The sequence below is a fragment of the Pseudophryne corroboree genome, chromosome 7, assembly GCF_028390025.1.
Source record: "Pseudophryne corroboree isolate aPseCor3 chromosome 7, aPseCor3.hap2, whole genome shotgun sequence".
Taxonomy (NCBI): Eukaryota; Metazoa; Chordata; class Amphibia; order Anura; family Myobatrachidae; genus Pseudophryne; species Pseudophryne corroboree.
This window is the reverse complement of record NC_086450.1, coordinates 386,540,502-386,554,027: the sequence shown is the minus strand read 5'-3', so window position 1 is coordinate 386,554,027 and position 13,526 is coordinate 386,540,502. Positions and strand designations below refer to the sequence as shown.

General features: G+C 47.4%; 1 protein-coding gene across 1 annotated transcript in view; it reads left to right on the top strand.

Annotated features, from left to right (window-relative positions):
• MICALL2 (MICAL like 2) overlaps positions 1-13,526 on the top strand; it is a 106,801-nt gene that overhangs the window by 40,739 nt on the left and 52,536 nt on the right. Inside the window, exon 5 of the mRNA XM_063934587.1 lies at positions 12,608-12,768. Coding sequence (XP_063790657.1) covers positions 12,608-12,768 — 161 coding nt within the window. The remainder of the gene's footprint in view (positions 1-12,607; positions 12,769-13,526) is intronic.

Genomic DNA, 13,526 nt, shown 5'->3' with positions numbered 1-13,526 from the left:
AATTGTTTGGGGACGGTCTCTCGGACCTAGTTTCCACAGCTACGGCTGGGATGTCAAATTTTTTGCCATATATTCCCTCACAACCTAAGAAAGCACCGTATTACCAAATGCAGTCCTTTCGGTCACAAAAAGGCAAGAAAGTCAGAGGTGCGTCCTTTCTTGCCAGAGGCAGGGGTAGAGGAAAGAAGCTGCACAATGCAGCTAGTTCCCAGCAACAGAAGTCCTCCCCGGCTTCCACTAAATCCACCGCATGACGCTGGGGCTCCACAGGTGGAGCCGGGAGCGGTGGGGGCGCGTCTCCGAAATTTCAGCCACCAGTGGGTTCGCTCACAGGTGGATCCCTGGGCTATACAGATTGTGTCTCAGGGATACAAGCTGGAATTCGAAGTGATGCCCCCTCACCGTTACCTCAAATCGGCCCTGCCAGCTTCCCCCATAGAAAGGGAGGTAGTGTTAGTGGCGATTCACAAATTATATCTCCAGCAGGTGGTGGTAAAGGTTCCCCTCCTTCAACAGGGAAGGGGTTACTATTCCACAATGTTTGTGGTACCGAAACCGGACGGTTCGGTCAGACCCATATTGAATTTAAAGTCCCTGAACATTTACCTGAAAAGGTTCAAGTTCAAGATGGAATCGCTTAGAGCGGTCATTGCAAGCCTGGAAGAGGGGGATTTTATGGTGTCTCTGGACATAAAGGATGCTTACCTGCATGTCCCCATTTATCCACCTCATCAGGAGTACCTCAGATTTGTGGTACAGGACTCTCATTACCAATTCCAGACGTTGCCGTTTGGTCTGTCCACGGCACTGAGAATATTTACCAAGGTAATGGCGGAAATGATGGTGCTTCTACGAAAGCAAGGAGTCACAATTATCCCATACTTGGACGATCTCCTCCATAAAGGCGAGGTCCAGAGAGCAGTTGCTGATCAGCGTAGCACACTCTCAGGAAGTGTTGCAACAGCACGGCTGGATTCTGAATATTCCAAAGTCGCAGCTGATTCCTACGACACGTCTGCCCTTCCTGGGCATGATTCTGGACACGGACCAGAAGAAGGTGTTTCTCCCGGCGGAGAAGGCTCAGGAGCTCGTGACTCTGGTCAGAGACCTCTTAAAACCAAAACAGGTGTCGGTGCATCAATGCACGCGAGTCCCGGGAAAGATGGTGGCGTCATACGAAGCCATTCCCTTCGGCAGGTTCCATGCGAGGAGCTTTCAGTGGGACCTGTTGGACAAGTGGTCTGGATCGCATCTTCAGATGCATCGGCTGATCACCCTATCCCCCAGGGCCAGGGTGTCTCTTCTGTGGTGGCTGCAGAGTGCTCACCTTCTCGAGGACCGCAGGTTCGGCATACAGGACTGGGTCCTGGTGACCACGGATGCAAGCCTCCGAGGATGGGGGGCAGTCACTCAGGGAAGAAACTTCCAAGGGTGTGGTCAAGTCAGGAAACTTGTCTGCACATCAATATCCTGGAACTAAGGGCCATATACAACGCCCTGAGTCAAGCGGAGCATCTGCTTCGCAACCAAACGGTGCTGATTCAGTCAGACAACATCACCGCAGTGGCTCATGTAAACCGCCAGGGCGGCTCAAGAAGCAGGGTGGCGATTGCAGAAGCCACCAGAATTCTTCGCTGGGCGGAGAATCACGTGCCAGCACTGTCAGCAGTGTTCATTCCGGGAGTGGACAATTGGGAAGCAGACTTCCTCAGCAGGCACGACCTCCACCCGGGAGAGAGGGGACTTCATCAAGAAGTCTTCACACAGATTACAAATCGATGGGAACTGCCACAGGTGTGTTATGATTCCAGTACTCCTGACCGGAGGAGATCTCATGGCAATGGTCAGAGTACTGGAAGGGAATGCTGGTTATGGGAGCGGGAATGGAAAATAGCCCCTGTCGCCCTAACTCCGTTGTCTCGCCCGTGCTGTCAGAAATCCCCTGCGAGACTATGGTTGCTTGAGCCCATGGCAGCCGCGTTTGAAGGGCGGATTAAGTCTGCCCAACTCCGATGCCCCCTCAGGTCTTAATGGGAGACAAAGGGAAATCCGAGACAGGGTGATAACAAGGGGCCCTCTGACTAAACAACCAGGCCAGGGGCTACAAGCTAACTGACAAAACCTAAAGTATGTGCGGAAACCCGCCAGGGAAAAGGACAACCAAAATCCACTTGTCCAATACTCCTACCCGGCACCGCCGGATACCAGAGTGGACCTGTGGAAGCGGAACCCTCCGCAAAATGCACCAAAACATAAATAATAAAGCGGACAAGCCGCAACACACGGCAAGGCCGTGACTCACGAACACCACTGGATGTTATAAGGTGATTAGTCAGGACTCCAGGAATTAGATGACAAACTTCCGAGTTCAGAGCTTCCAATACTGGAATGACCGGATACAGCAAGACTGGAACAGACTCTCAGCAAACAAAGACAGCATGCAGGAAGCTATTACCGGCGTCTGTGAGAAGCCCTGGGAGTGTATTTAACAAGGAGTCCTCCAATCAGCTGCCAAAAGGCTGATTAGAATAAATGCCGTGCAGCTGCCTTGCTGCCCGGCCAGAGAGCAGGAGAAAACATTAACCCTTAAAGCCTAGCAACGGGGAACACGGTCCGCCAGTGGCGTACCCGTTGCTAGGGTCCGTGCGGCTCAGCGCGCCCGGCGTCCAGCGTTGCCAGGGAGCCGGCGGCTGTTCGCGTACGGCGTCCCTGGTTGCTAGGCGCCGGGCCGCACCGACGAGCGGACCCCGGCGCCTAACAGTACCCCCCCCCTTGAGGAGGGGTCAAGGAACCCCTAAAGCCAGGCTTCCAAGGAAACTCCCAAAAAAATGCCCTCTTGAGCCTTGGGGCATGAAGATCCTTATCCAGGACCCAGGACCTTTCCTCTGGACCATAACCTCTCCAGTGAACCAGAAAATAGAGCCGGCCCCTGGACAACTTGGAATCGAGAGCCTTCTCCACCAGGAACTCCTGTTGCCCCTGTACATCCACTGGAGATCTTCCCTGAGAGATCTTCCGAGGAAATTTATTGGAAGAAATGTATGGCTTCAACAGGGAGCAATGAAACGTATTACCAATCCGAAGAGATTTTGGTAAACGTAACCGGAAAGCAACTGGGTTAACTTTTTTAATGATATGAAATGGTCCAATAAATTTGGGTCCCAACCTAGCTGAAGATTGTCGAAGTCTAATGTTACGAGTCGACAACCATACCCTATCTCCCACCTTAAAACTGCAAGGACGTCGGAGCCGGTCAGAAAAATTTTTCTCTCGAAAGGCCGCTTTTCTGAGAGCAAGGTGCACTTTTTTCCAAATGGCTCTGAGATGGGAGGTTAAGGTTAGCGAGGAAACTGAGGAATGTTGAAAAAAAGAATTAGCTCTGGGGTGAAAACCAAAAACTGAAAAGAATGGAGACACGTTGGTGGAGGAATGACAAGAATTATTGTAAGCAAACTCCGCCAATGGAAGAAACTCGGACCAATCATTCTGGAGTTTAGCTGAATACAAACGCAAATACTGTTTCAATGATTGGTTAACTCGCTCGGTTTGCCCGTTGGACTGTGGGTGGTAACCAGATGTTAATGATAATCTCATCTTTAATGAAGCACAGAAACACTTCCAGAATTGTGCAATGAATTGTGGACCCCGATCAGAAACAATATCAGTGGGCAACCCATGAAGTCTGAAAACATGGCGGAGAAACAACACTGCCAATCCTTGGGCAGATGGCAGTCGGGGAAGGGCAATGAAATGAGCCATCTTGCTAAAACGGTCTACTACCACCCAAATGACTCTGCACCCAGCTGAAAGGGGAAGGTCCACCACAAAATCCATGGAAATATGAGACCATGGCCTGAGAGGGACATTCAAGGGCATAAGTTGCCCGATAGGCAAGGAACGGGGAACCTTATGCTGTGCACAAACCTGACATGAAGAAACAAACTCCTTAACGTCTTTAGAAAGACCAGGCCACCATACTGAGCGGGAGACTAACTCCAATGTCTTAGAGATCCCCGGATGCCCGGAAACTTTGTTATCATGGAACTCAGTCAAAACAGTTGCTCTCAAGAACTCAGGGACGTAAAGACTACCAGCAGGAGTATTTCCAGGAGCTTGGTGTTGAAGCTGTTTTAACTGGGTAAATAAATCTTGTGTGAGGCCTGCCCAAATGACTGAAGATGGAAGTATGGGAGTAACAGGACTGTTATCATGAACCGGAAGAAAACTGCGTGACAGAGCATCTGCCTTGGTATTCTTGGAACCTGGCCTGAAAGTGATAATAAATTTGAAACGAGTAAAGAACAAAGCCCAACGAGCCTGCCGGGCATTCAGCCGCTTAGCTGATTCGATGTATTGCAGATTCTTATGGTCAGTCAATACTGAAATGGTATGTGTTGCTCCCTCAAGCCAATGCCTCCACTCCTCGAAAGCCCATTTAATAGCCAGTAACTCCCGGTTACCAACATCGTAGTTGGATTCAGCGGATGAGAATTTCCTGGACATAAAGGCACAAGGATGTAGTTCCAGAGTGTCCGGATCCTTCTGAGATAGGATAGCCCCCACTCCAACCTCCGAGGCATCAACCTCAACAATGAAGGGCAATTCTGGGTTGGGATGTCTGAGGACTGGAGCTGAGACAAAAGCTTGTTTTAAGGCCTGAAAGGATAACTCGGCTTCATGTGACCAGTTGGTAGGATCCGCTCCCTTCTTAGTCAGTGCAACAATGGGAGCAACCAGGTCGGAAAAAGAATGAATACATTTTCTATAATAATTCGCAAACCCTAAAAAGCGCTGAATTGCTTTTAAGTTGGTGGGTTGCGCCCAGCTAAGGATGGCTTGGAGCTTCTTAGGTTCCATGCAGAATCCCCGAGGGGAAATAATGTACCCTAAAAAGGATACCTCCGTGACATGAAACTCGCACTTCTCCAGCTTGGCATATAGATGATTTTCACGTAATTTTTGAAGAACCTGACGCACCTGGGTAACATGTTGTTCAATTGATTCAGAATAGATCAGGATGTCGTCTAAGTAAACGACCACGAATCTTCCTAGAAAATCACGGAGCACATCGTTAATGAGATCCTGGAATACTGCCGGAGCGTTAGACAAGCCGAACGGCATCACCAGATACTCGTAGTGACCCGACTGAGTACTGAAAGCCGTCTTCCACTCATCTCCCGACTTGATTCGGATGAGGTTATACGCTCCCCTCAGGTCAATTTTAGAAAAAATCACAGCCGAACGCAGCTGATCAAAGAGGACAGAAATCAGCGGCAGAGGGTAAGTATTTTTAACTGAGATCTTATTCAGGGCTCTAAAGTCAATGCAAGGTCTGAGTGATCCATCTTTTTTCTCCACAAAGAAGAAGCCTGCACTTAAAGGGGATTTAGATGGCCTGATAAATCCTTTCCCTAGGCTCTCCTTAACATACTCATTCATGGCCGCAGTTTCTGGCCCGGATAATGCATATAACCTTCCCTTTGGCAATGTGGCACCAGGAATTAGCTCAATAGCACAATCATAAGGCTGATGGGGAGGCAGAATGTCTGCATTGCCCTTGGAAAACACATCAACAAAGTCCTGGTATTCCACGGGAATGAGTTCGGGAATGGCAGCAGCTATTCTGACTGGAAACGTAATACATTCCTTATTACAGATGGTACCCCATTGTGAAATCTCCCCCGACTGCCAATCAATGGTGGGATTATGAAAGGCCAGCCAAGGGTGACCCAGAACCACTGGAACTGCTGGGCAATGGGTAAGGAAAAACTCGATTTTTTCGGAATGAAGAGCTCCTACCGTAAGTAGTACAGGGGGTGTACAGAGGGAAATAACCCCATTGGACAAGGGACTCCCATCTAAACCATGCATGGTGATACACCTACCCAAGGCTAACTGAGGAATACCTAAGGCCTTGGCCCACGTTAAGTCCATAAAGTTCCCTGCAGCTCCACTGTCAACAAAAGCCGACACCAAGGAACAGAGGCTGCCAAAGGAAACTTTAGCTGGGACTAAAAGGGAGTTCTTCGAGGAGATAAGCTGCAGACCAAAGTGAACCCCCTCACAATTCACTTGGTCGAGGCGTTTTCCTGACTTGATCGGACAATTACGGGCAAAATGTCCCTTACCCCCACAGTACAAACAAAGACCAGAGTTTTGCCTTCTGGCTCTTTCTTCTGGAGACAGCCGGGAGAGACCCATCTGCATGGGCTTCTCTACGTCCTCAGGAATGGAAAATACACATGGAGTAGACCTGACAGGTGCTCCTTTTTCAGCCCTCCGCTCTCTGAGATGACGATCAATCTTAATAGAAAGCTCCATGAGTTTATCAAGAGTCTCAGGAGCGGGATACTGAAGGAGACTGTCTTTTATAGACTCTGATAAGCCGAGGCGAAACTGACTGCGCAGGGCTGGGTCATTCCAGCCACAGTCGTTCGACCAACGGCGAAACTCTGTACAAAAAACTTCTGCAGGATTTCTACCCTGTCTGAGAGTGCGTAACTGACTCTCAGCGGATGCCTCTCTATCAGGGTCATCATACAAAAGCCCTAAAGACCCAAAAAAGGCGTCTACTGATGACAACGCCGGATCCTCTACTTTTAAACCGAATGCCCAGGTCTGAGGATCTCGCTGGAGCAAAGAAATAATAATTCCGACCCGCTGAGATTCAGTACCTGAGGAGATCGGTCTTAAACGAAAATAAAGTTTACAGGATTCTTTAAAATTAAAAAACTCCTTCCTATCACCAGAAAAACGGTCAGGCAAGTGCATTTTTGGTTCAGGGACTACCCTCGGGGAAGTTCGTAAAAGATCTTCCTGCGACTTCACCCGAAGGGAAAGATCCTGAAACATCTGAGTAAGTTCTTGAATCTGGCTGACTAGGAGCTGACCAGGATTTGGCCCTAAACCTGTGGGATTCATGAGGCCGATAACTCTTACAAAACTGAATAAGGAAAAAATTAAACCCAGTTTAATTTTAGGTTTTGGTATGGCCGGTAATAATGTTATGATTCCAGTACTCCTGACCGGAGGAGATCTCATGGCAATGGTCAGAGTACTGGAAGGGAATGCTGGTTATGGGAGCGGGAATGGAAAATAGCCCCTGGCGCCCTAACTCCGTTGTCTCGCCCGTGCTGTCAGAAATCCCCTGCGAGACTATGGTTGCTTGAGCCCATGGCAGCCGCGTTTGAAGGGCGGATTAAGTCTGCCCAACTCCGATGCCCCCTCAGGTCTTAATGGGAGACAAAGGGAAATCCGAGACAGGGTGATAACAAGGGGCCCTCTGACTAAACAACCAGGCCAGGGGCTACAAGCTAACTGACAAAACCTAAAGTATGTGCGGAAACCCGCCAGGGAAAAGGACAACCAAAATCCACTTGTCCAATACTCCTACCCGGCACCGCCGGATACCAGAGTGGACCTGTGGAAGCGGAACCCTCCGCAAAATGCACCAAAACATAAATAATAAAGCGGACAAGCCGCAACACACGGCAAGGCCGTGACTCAAGAACACCACTGGATGTTATAAGGTGATTAGTCAGGACTCCAGGAATTAGATGACAAACTTCCGAGTTCAGAGCTTCCAATACTGGAATGACCGGATACAGCAAGACTGGAACAGACTCTCAGCAAACAAAGACAGCATGCAGGAAGCTATTACCGGCGTCTGTGAGAAGCCCTGGGAGTGTATTTAACAAGGAGTCCTCCAATCAGCTGCCAAAAGGCTGATTAGAATAAATGCCGTGCAGCTGCCTTGCTGCCCGGCCAGAGAGCAGGAGAAAACATTAACCCTTAAAGCCTAGCAACGGGGAACACGGTCCGCCAGTGGCGTCCCCGTTGCTAGGGTCCGTGCGGCTCAGCGCGCCCGGCGTCCAGCGTTGCCAGGGAGCCGGCGGCTGTTCGCGTACGGCGTCCCTGGTTGCTAGGCGCCGGGCCGCACCGACGAGCGGACCCCGGCGCCTAACAAGGTGGACATGATGGCGTCCCGCCTCAACAAAAAGCTACAAAGGTATTGCGCCAGGTCAAGAGACCCTCAGGCGATAGCTGTGGACGCACTAGTGACACCGTGGGTGTTCCAGTCGGTTTATGTGTTTCCTCCTCTTCCTCTCATACACAAGGTACTGAGAATCGTAAGAAAAAGAGGAGTGAGAACAATACTCATTGTTCCGGATTGGCCAAGAAGGGCTTGGTATCCGGAACTGCTAGAAATGATCACAGAGGACCCATGGCCTCTGCCTCTCAGACAGGATCTGTTGCAACAGGGGCCCTGTCTGTTCCAAGACTTACCGCGGCTGCATTTGACGGCATGGCGGTTGAACGCCGGATCCTAGCGGAGAAAGGCATTCCGGATGAGGTTATTCCTACGCTGAGAAAGGCTAGGAAGGACGTGACAGCAAAACATTATCACCGTATATGGCGAAAATATGTTGCTTGGTGTGAGGCCAGGAAGGCCCCTACAGAGGAATTCCAGCTGGGCCGTTTCCTTCACTTCCTACAGGCGGGAGTGACTATGGGCTTAAAATTAGGGTCCATTAAGGTCCAGATTTCGGCCCTATCCATTTTCTTTTAAAAGGAACTGGCTTCTCTTCCTGAAGTTCAGACGTTTGTAAAGGGAGTGCTACATATTCAGCCCCCTTTTGTGCCACCAGTGGCACCTTGGGATCTTTAACGTGGTGTTGAGTTTCCTGAAATCTCACTGGTTTGAGCCGCTTAAGACCGTGGAGTTAAAATATCTCACGTGGAAAGTGGTCATGCTATTGGCCTTAGCTTCGGCTAGGCATGTGTCAGAATTAGCGGCTTTGTCATGTAAAAGCCCCTATCTGGTTTTCCGTATGGACAGGGCAGAATTACGGACTCGTCCGCAGTTTCTGCCGAAGGTGGTGTCATCCTTTCATTTGAACCAGCCTATTGTGGTGCCTGCGGCTACTCGTGATTTGGAGGATTCAAAGTTACTAGATGTAGTCAGGGCTTTGAAGATTTATGTAGCCAGAACGGCTGGAGTCAGGAAAACTGACTCGCTGTTTATCCTGTATGCATCCAACAAGCTGGGTGCTCCTGCTTCAAAGCAAACTATTGCTCGCTGGATCTGTAACACTATTCAGCAGGCTCATTCTGCGGCTGGATTGCCGCATCCTAAATCAGTAAAAGCCCACTCCACAAGGAAGGTGGGATCTTCTTGGGCGGCTGCCCGAGGGGTCTCGGCATTATAGCTTTGCCGAGCAGCTACTTGGTCGGGTTCAAACACTTTTGCAAAATTCTACAAGTTTGATACCCTGGCTGAGGAGGACCTTGTGTTTGCTCATTCGGTGCTGCAGAGTCATCCGCACTCTCCCGCCTGTTTGGGAGCTTTGGTATAATCCCCATGGTCCTTACGGAGTCCCCAGCATCCACTAGGACGTTAGAGAAAATAAGATTTTACTCACCGGTAAATCTATTTCTCGTAGTCCGTAGTGGATGCTGGGCGCCCGTCCCAAGTGCGGACTTCTTCTGCAATACTTGTGTATAGTTATTGCTTAATTAAGGGTTATGTTTTGTTGGCATCCGTTTGTTTGATGCTCTGTTGTTGTTCATACTGTTAACTGGATAGGTTATCACAAGTTATACGGTGTGATTGGTGTGGCTGGTATGAGTCTTACCCTGGATTCCAAAATCCTTTCCTTGTAATGTCAGCTCTTCCGGGCACAGTTTCCTTAACTGAGGTCTGGAGGAGGGGCATAGAGGGAGGAGCCAGTGCACACCAGTAGTCCTAATTCTTTCTTAGAGTGCCCAGTCTCCTGCGGAGCCCGTCTATTCCCCATGGTCCTTACAGAGTCCCCAGCATCCACTACGGACTACGAGAAATAGATTTACCGGTGAGTAAAATCTTATTTTTTTTAAATAAATTAGCAAAAATCTCAAACTTTTTTCACGTTGCCATTATGGGATATTGTGTGTAGAATTTTGAGGGGGAAAATGAATTTATTCCATTTTGGAATAAGGCTGTAACATAACAAAATGTGGAAAAAGTGAAGCGCTGTGAATACTTTCCGGATGCACTGTAAATGCATTCTGTGCTTAGACTTGGGTCCCATAGCCATGATACCTCATTATGGTATGCAATTATTCCAAAATACGGAAAAATTCGATATCCAAAATTACTTCTTGACCCAAAGCATTTTGTATATGGGATACTCCAACCTGTACAACTAACCAAGAGAAAAACGAGGGGCGCCCACTAAATAGCACTAGTTTGGAAGGTAGCTGCTGCTTGTGTAGGGCCACCAGCACCCTAAAACAAGTTAGGTACAAAAGAGAAAAATGGCAACTTCAAACCTCCTGATAAAACAAAACTAAAAACTCCAGTCCGCATTCATAAAAAAAACACAAGTTTTATTCAAATAAATACATACCTAAGCGCATAACACGTATATAAACCATACAAAATGACAGGGAAGAAATGTATCTCATAATAACAGATTAGCTGAAGGACTGTATCGTTCCCTATACATAGATATACAATAAACAAAATATCAGACACTAGCTGTTTAGCTGTTATACTCTGCATAAAAAATTGGGGGCAGATTTAACAACGATTGATATTCCTGTTATCACTCGTTATGAAAATGGTGCTCCAGCCAATCAGCTCCTGTCATTTTTTTCAAACACATGACAGTTAGGAGATGATTGACTGGAGCACCAGTTATCATTCGCAACGAGTGATAACAAGAATATCACTCGTTGTTAAATATGCCCCTTGGTTCCTTAAAGTACTGTAGTGAATATAGAAACACACAGTCCCATTCCCAGTGAATACAGAGGTAATTTCTCAACTTTAGAAAAGATGTTTCAAGAAGGGGCAATGGCGATTGTGCCATGGATTTAACAGGAGTATATATATATATATATATATATATATATATATATATATATATATATATATATATATTGTAGGTAATGATTCCCGTGGCATACACTGTAGCCAGGTAAGTGAATAACATTCCCAGCTCCGAGGATACTAAACTCTGCTTTGAAGCCATCTAAAGTAACCGTAAAATGGTTTGACATTGCTCTCTCTGCTGTTTCGCTGCTTCTCTCCGCATCCGCCTTGTTTGTTTGCATCTGATCCCTCTCGTTTGTGCTCTGGATTGAGATGTGTGTTTCTCGGAAGTCAAATATTTCCAGAATAAATACAAGCTTGGCTGAGATCCTGCCCTAAACCTGCCATGAAGGGAGTCTGAACATGTTCTCGTTAGTCTGTCTAATGGAATAAAACAATATATAAAAACACTCTCTTTAATTTGTCTCAATTTTTTTTTTTGTTAACGTGTCCATGGGGTAATAAAGAAAACAGCATTTGCTCTCAGCTACAGGCTCTGTTCTCAGCTCATTTTGTGGAGTAATTGAATTATCCTTGTTAGTGGGTCAGTGGTTAGCACAGCATAAATAAATACATTTGCCATGCGTTCTAGCTAAGGAACAAGGATCTATTGCCTGCTTTGTACACATTAAGGGAACTTTATTTGCTTAGAAAATGCCAAAAGGCGTGATACCCAAATACGTCCACGACAACGGGTTATGGGGGTAATTCCAAGTTGATCGCAGCAGGAAATTTTTTAGCAATTGGGCAAAACCATGTGCACTGCAGGGGGGGCAGATATAACATTTGCAGAGTGAGTTAGATGTGGGTTGGTTATTTTGTTTCTGTGCAGGGTAAACACTGGCTGCTTTATTATTACACTGCAATTTAGATTGCAGATTGAACTCACCACACCCAAATCTCTTTCTCTCTGCACATGTTATATCTGCCCCCCCTGCAGTGCACATGGTTTAGCCCAACTGCTAAAAAATGTCCTGCTGCGATCAACTTGGAATTACCCCCAATGCAAACGTGGAATAATGCAAAGCAACCGAGCAACAGTTTGGATGATGTAGCGCACGATGACAATGAAAGAAGGAGTCTGGTTGCAGTGGGTTACTGCACTTTGTGGGGCACATTCTGAGACGGCACGGACGCAAATAAAGAGTTGGAGCATACAGCACATGCGCAAAAGTGAATTTATGCGTTTTTGCATATCTCCTGCCGATTCTGAGCTGGATGGATCTTTGTCGTATCTCACTTTGCATAAAATTGGCGTTTTGGGGCGGGAACTGGGTGGCGGCATTGCTATCATGCGAAGTTGCTCTATCTGGTGGGAGTGCCAAGGCATGTATCTAGAGTTCTGTGTGTATGAAGAAGGGAAGCCTGTCCTGACCGATCTCTAGCACTCAGGATAGAGCTGGTGCAAGTTCCGATACTGTTGCGGCAGTGGACGGAAAAACCGTGAATGGAGCCTTTTCCCACTTGAAGCGGCGCAGATCCTCTTGTTAGCCGTACTCACATTAGCATAATTTAGTAAATCTGGCAGCTGCAGCATCACGCAAGTCCACTTTGCTTCCCACTCCTATATATCCCTCTTTGTGTATATATTGTCCTTCTAAGGTTAGACCTTTGTTTTATAAGTGTATATGATTTGATTTCATCTGTGACCATTCAGCATTTTGCAGCTCAACTGATGAGAAATCAAATTTATTTATTTATACTTCTTTCAGATTCTGTTTTAGTAACGCGTCACATATTTATATTTTCCAGTTGGAGGGATAGCGGCTGTGAAACGTCCTCCGCCAGACACCATTGAGGAGCCAGCTGGAAAGAAGATGACCAACCATGTTGCTCCTAATCCTGATAGGACACCCATGAAACAGCCACCACAGAGAAGCCCGGCACCGATTGAAAACGCTCCTGTTAGAGCAGTAAGTGTACTTAATACTCCTTTTGTTTATTCGGTATGACGGCCGGCAGCTACAGAGCTTGTCCATCCATGTGCTACTGAACTACAGATCCCATCGTCCTTCACCGCCAGCTTGCTGTGATATATTGGTTCTGTAGGTTGGAATTCTCTGATGGACCGGATTTAATAAGCATTAACAAATAATTGTTTTTAAGTTGAACTTATCAGTTCTGTAATATAATGAAAAATTACTGCTTTACAAATAGGCATGTAAATATACATAGTATAAGACAACCATTATCGCTCCTTTGCTTTTTTATACTGAAATTACCACGTCCTTGGGTGGGAGAGTTAGCAAATCTTGAGAGAAATAAAGTGGAGAAGTTGCTTATAGTAACTAATCCGTATATGGGGGGGTCATTCCGAGTTGTTCGCTCGCTAGCAGTTTTTAGCAGCCGTGCAAACGCTATGCCGCCTCCCACTGGGAGTGTATTTTGGCTTAGCAGAAGTGCGAACGAAAGGATGCAGAGCGGCTACAAAATAATTTTGTGCAGTGTCAGAGTAGCTGCAGACCTACTCAGCGCTTGCGATCACTTCAGACTATTCAGTTCCTGTTTTGATGTCACAAACTCGCCCTGCGTTCGCCCAGCCACGCCTGCGTTTTTCCGAACACTCCCTGAAAACGGTCAGTTGACACCCAGAAACGCCCTCTTCCTGTCAATCACTCTGCGGCCAGCAGTGCGTCTGAAAAGCCTCGCTAGACCTTGTGTGAAACTTTAT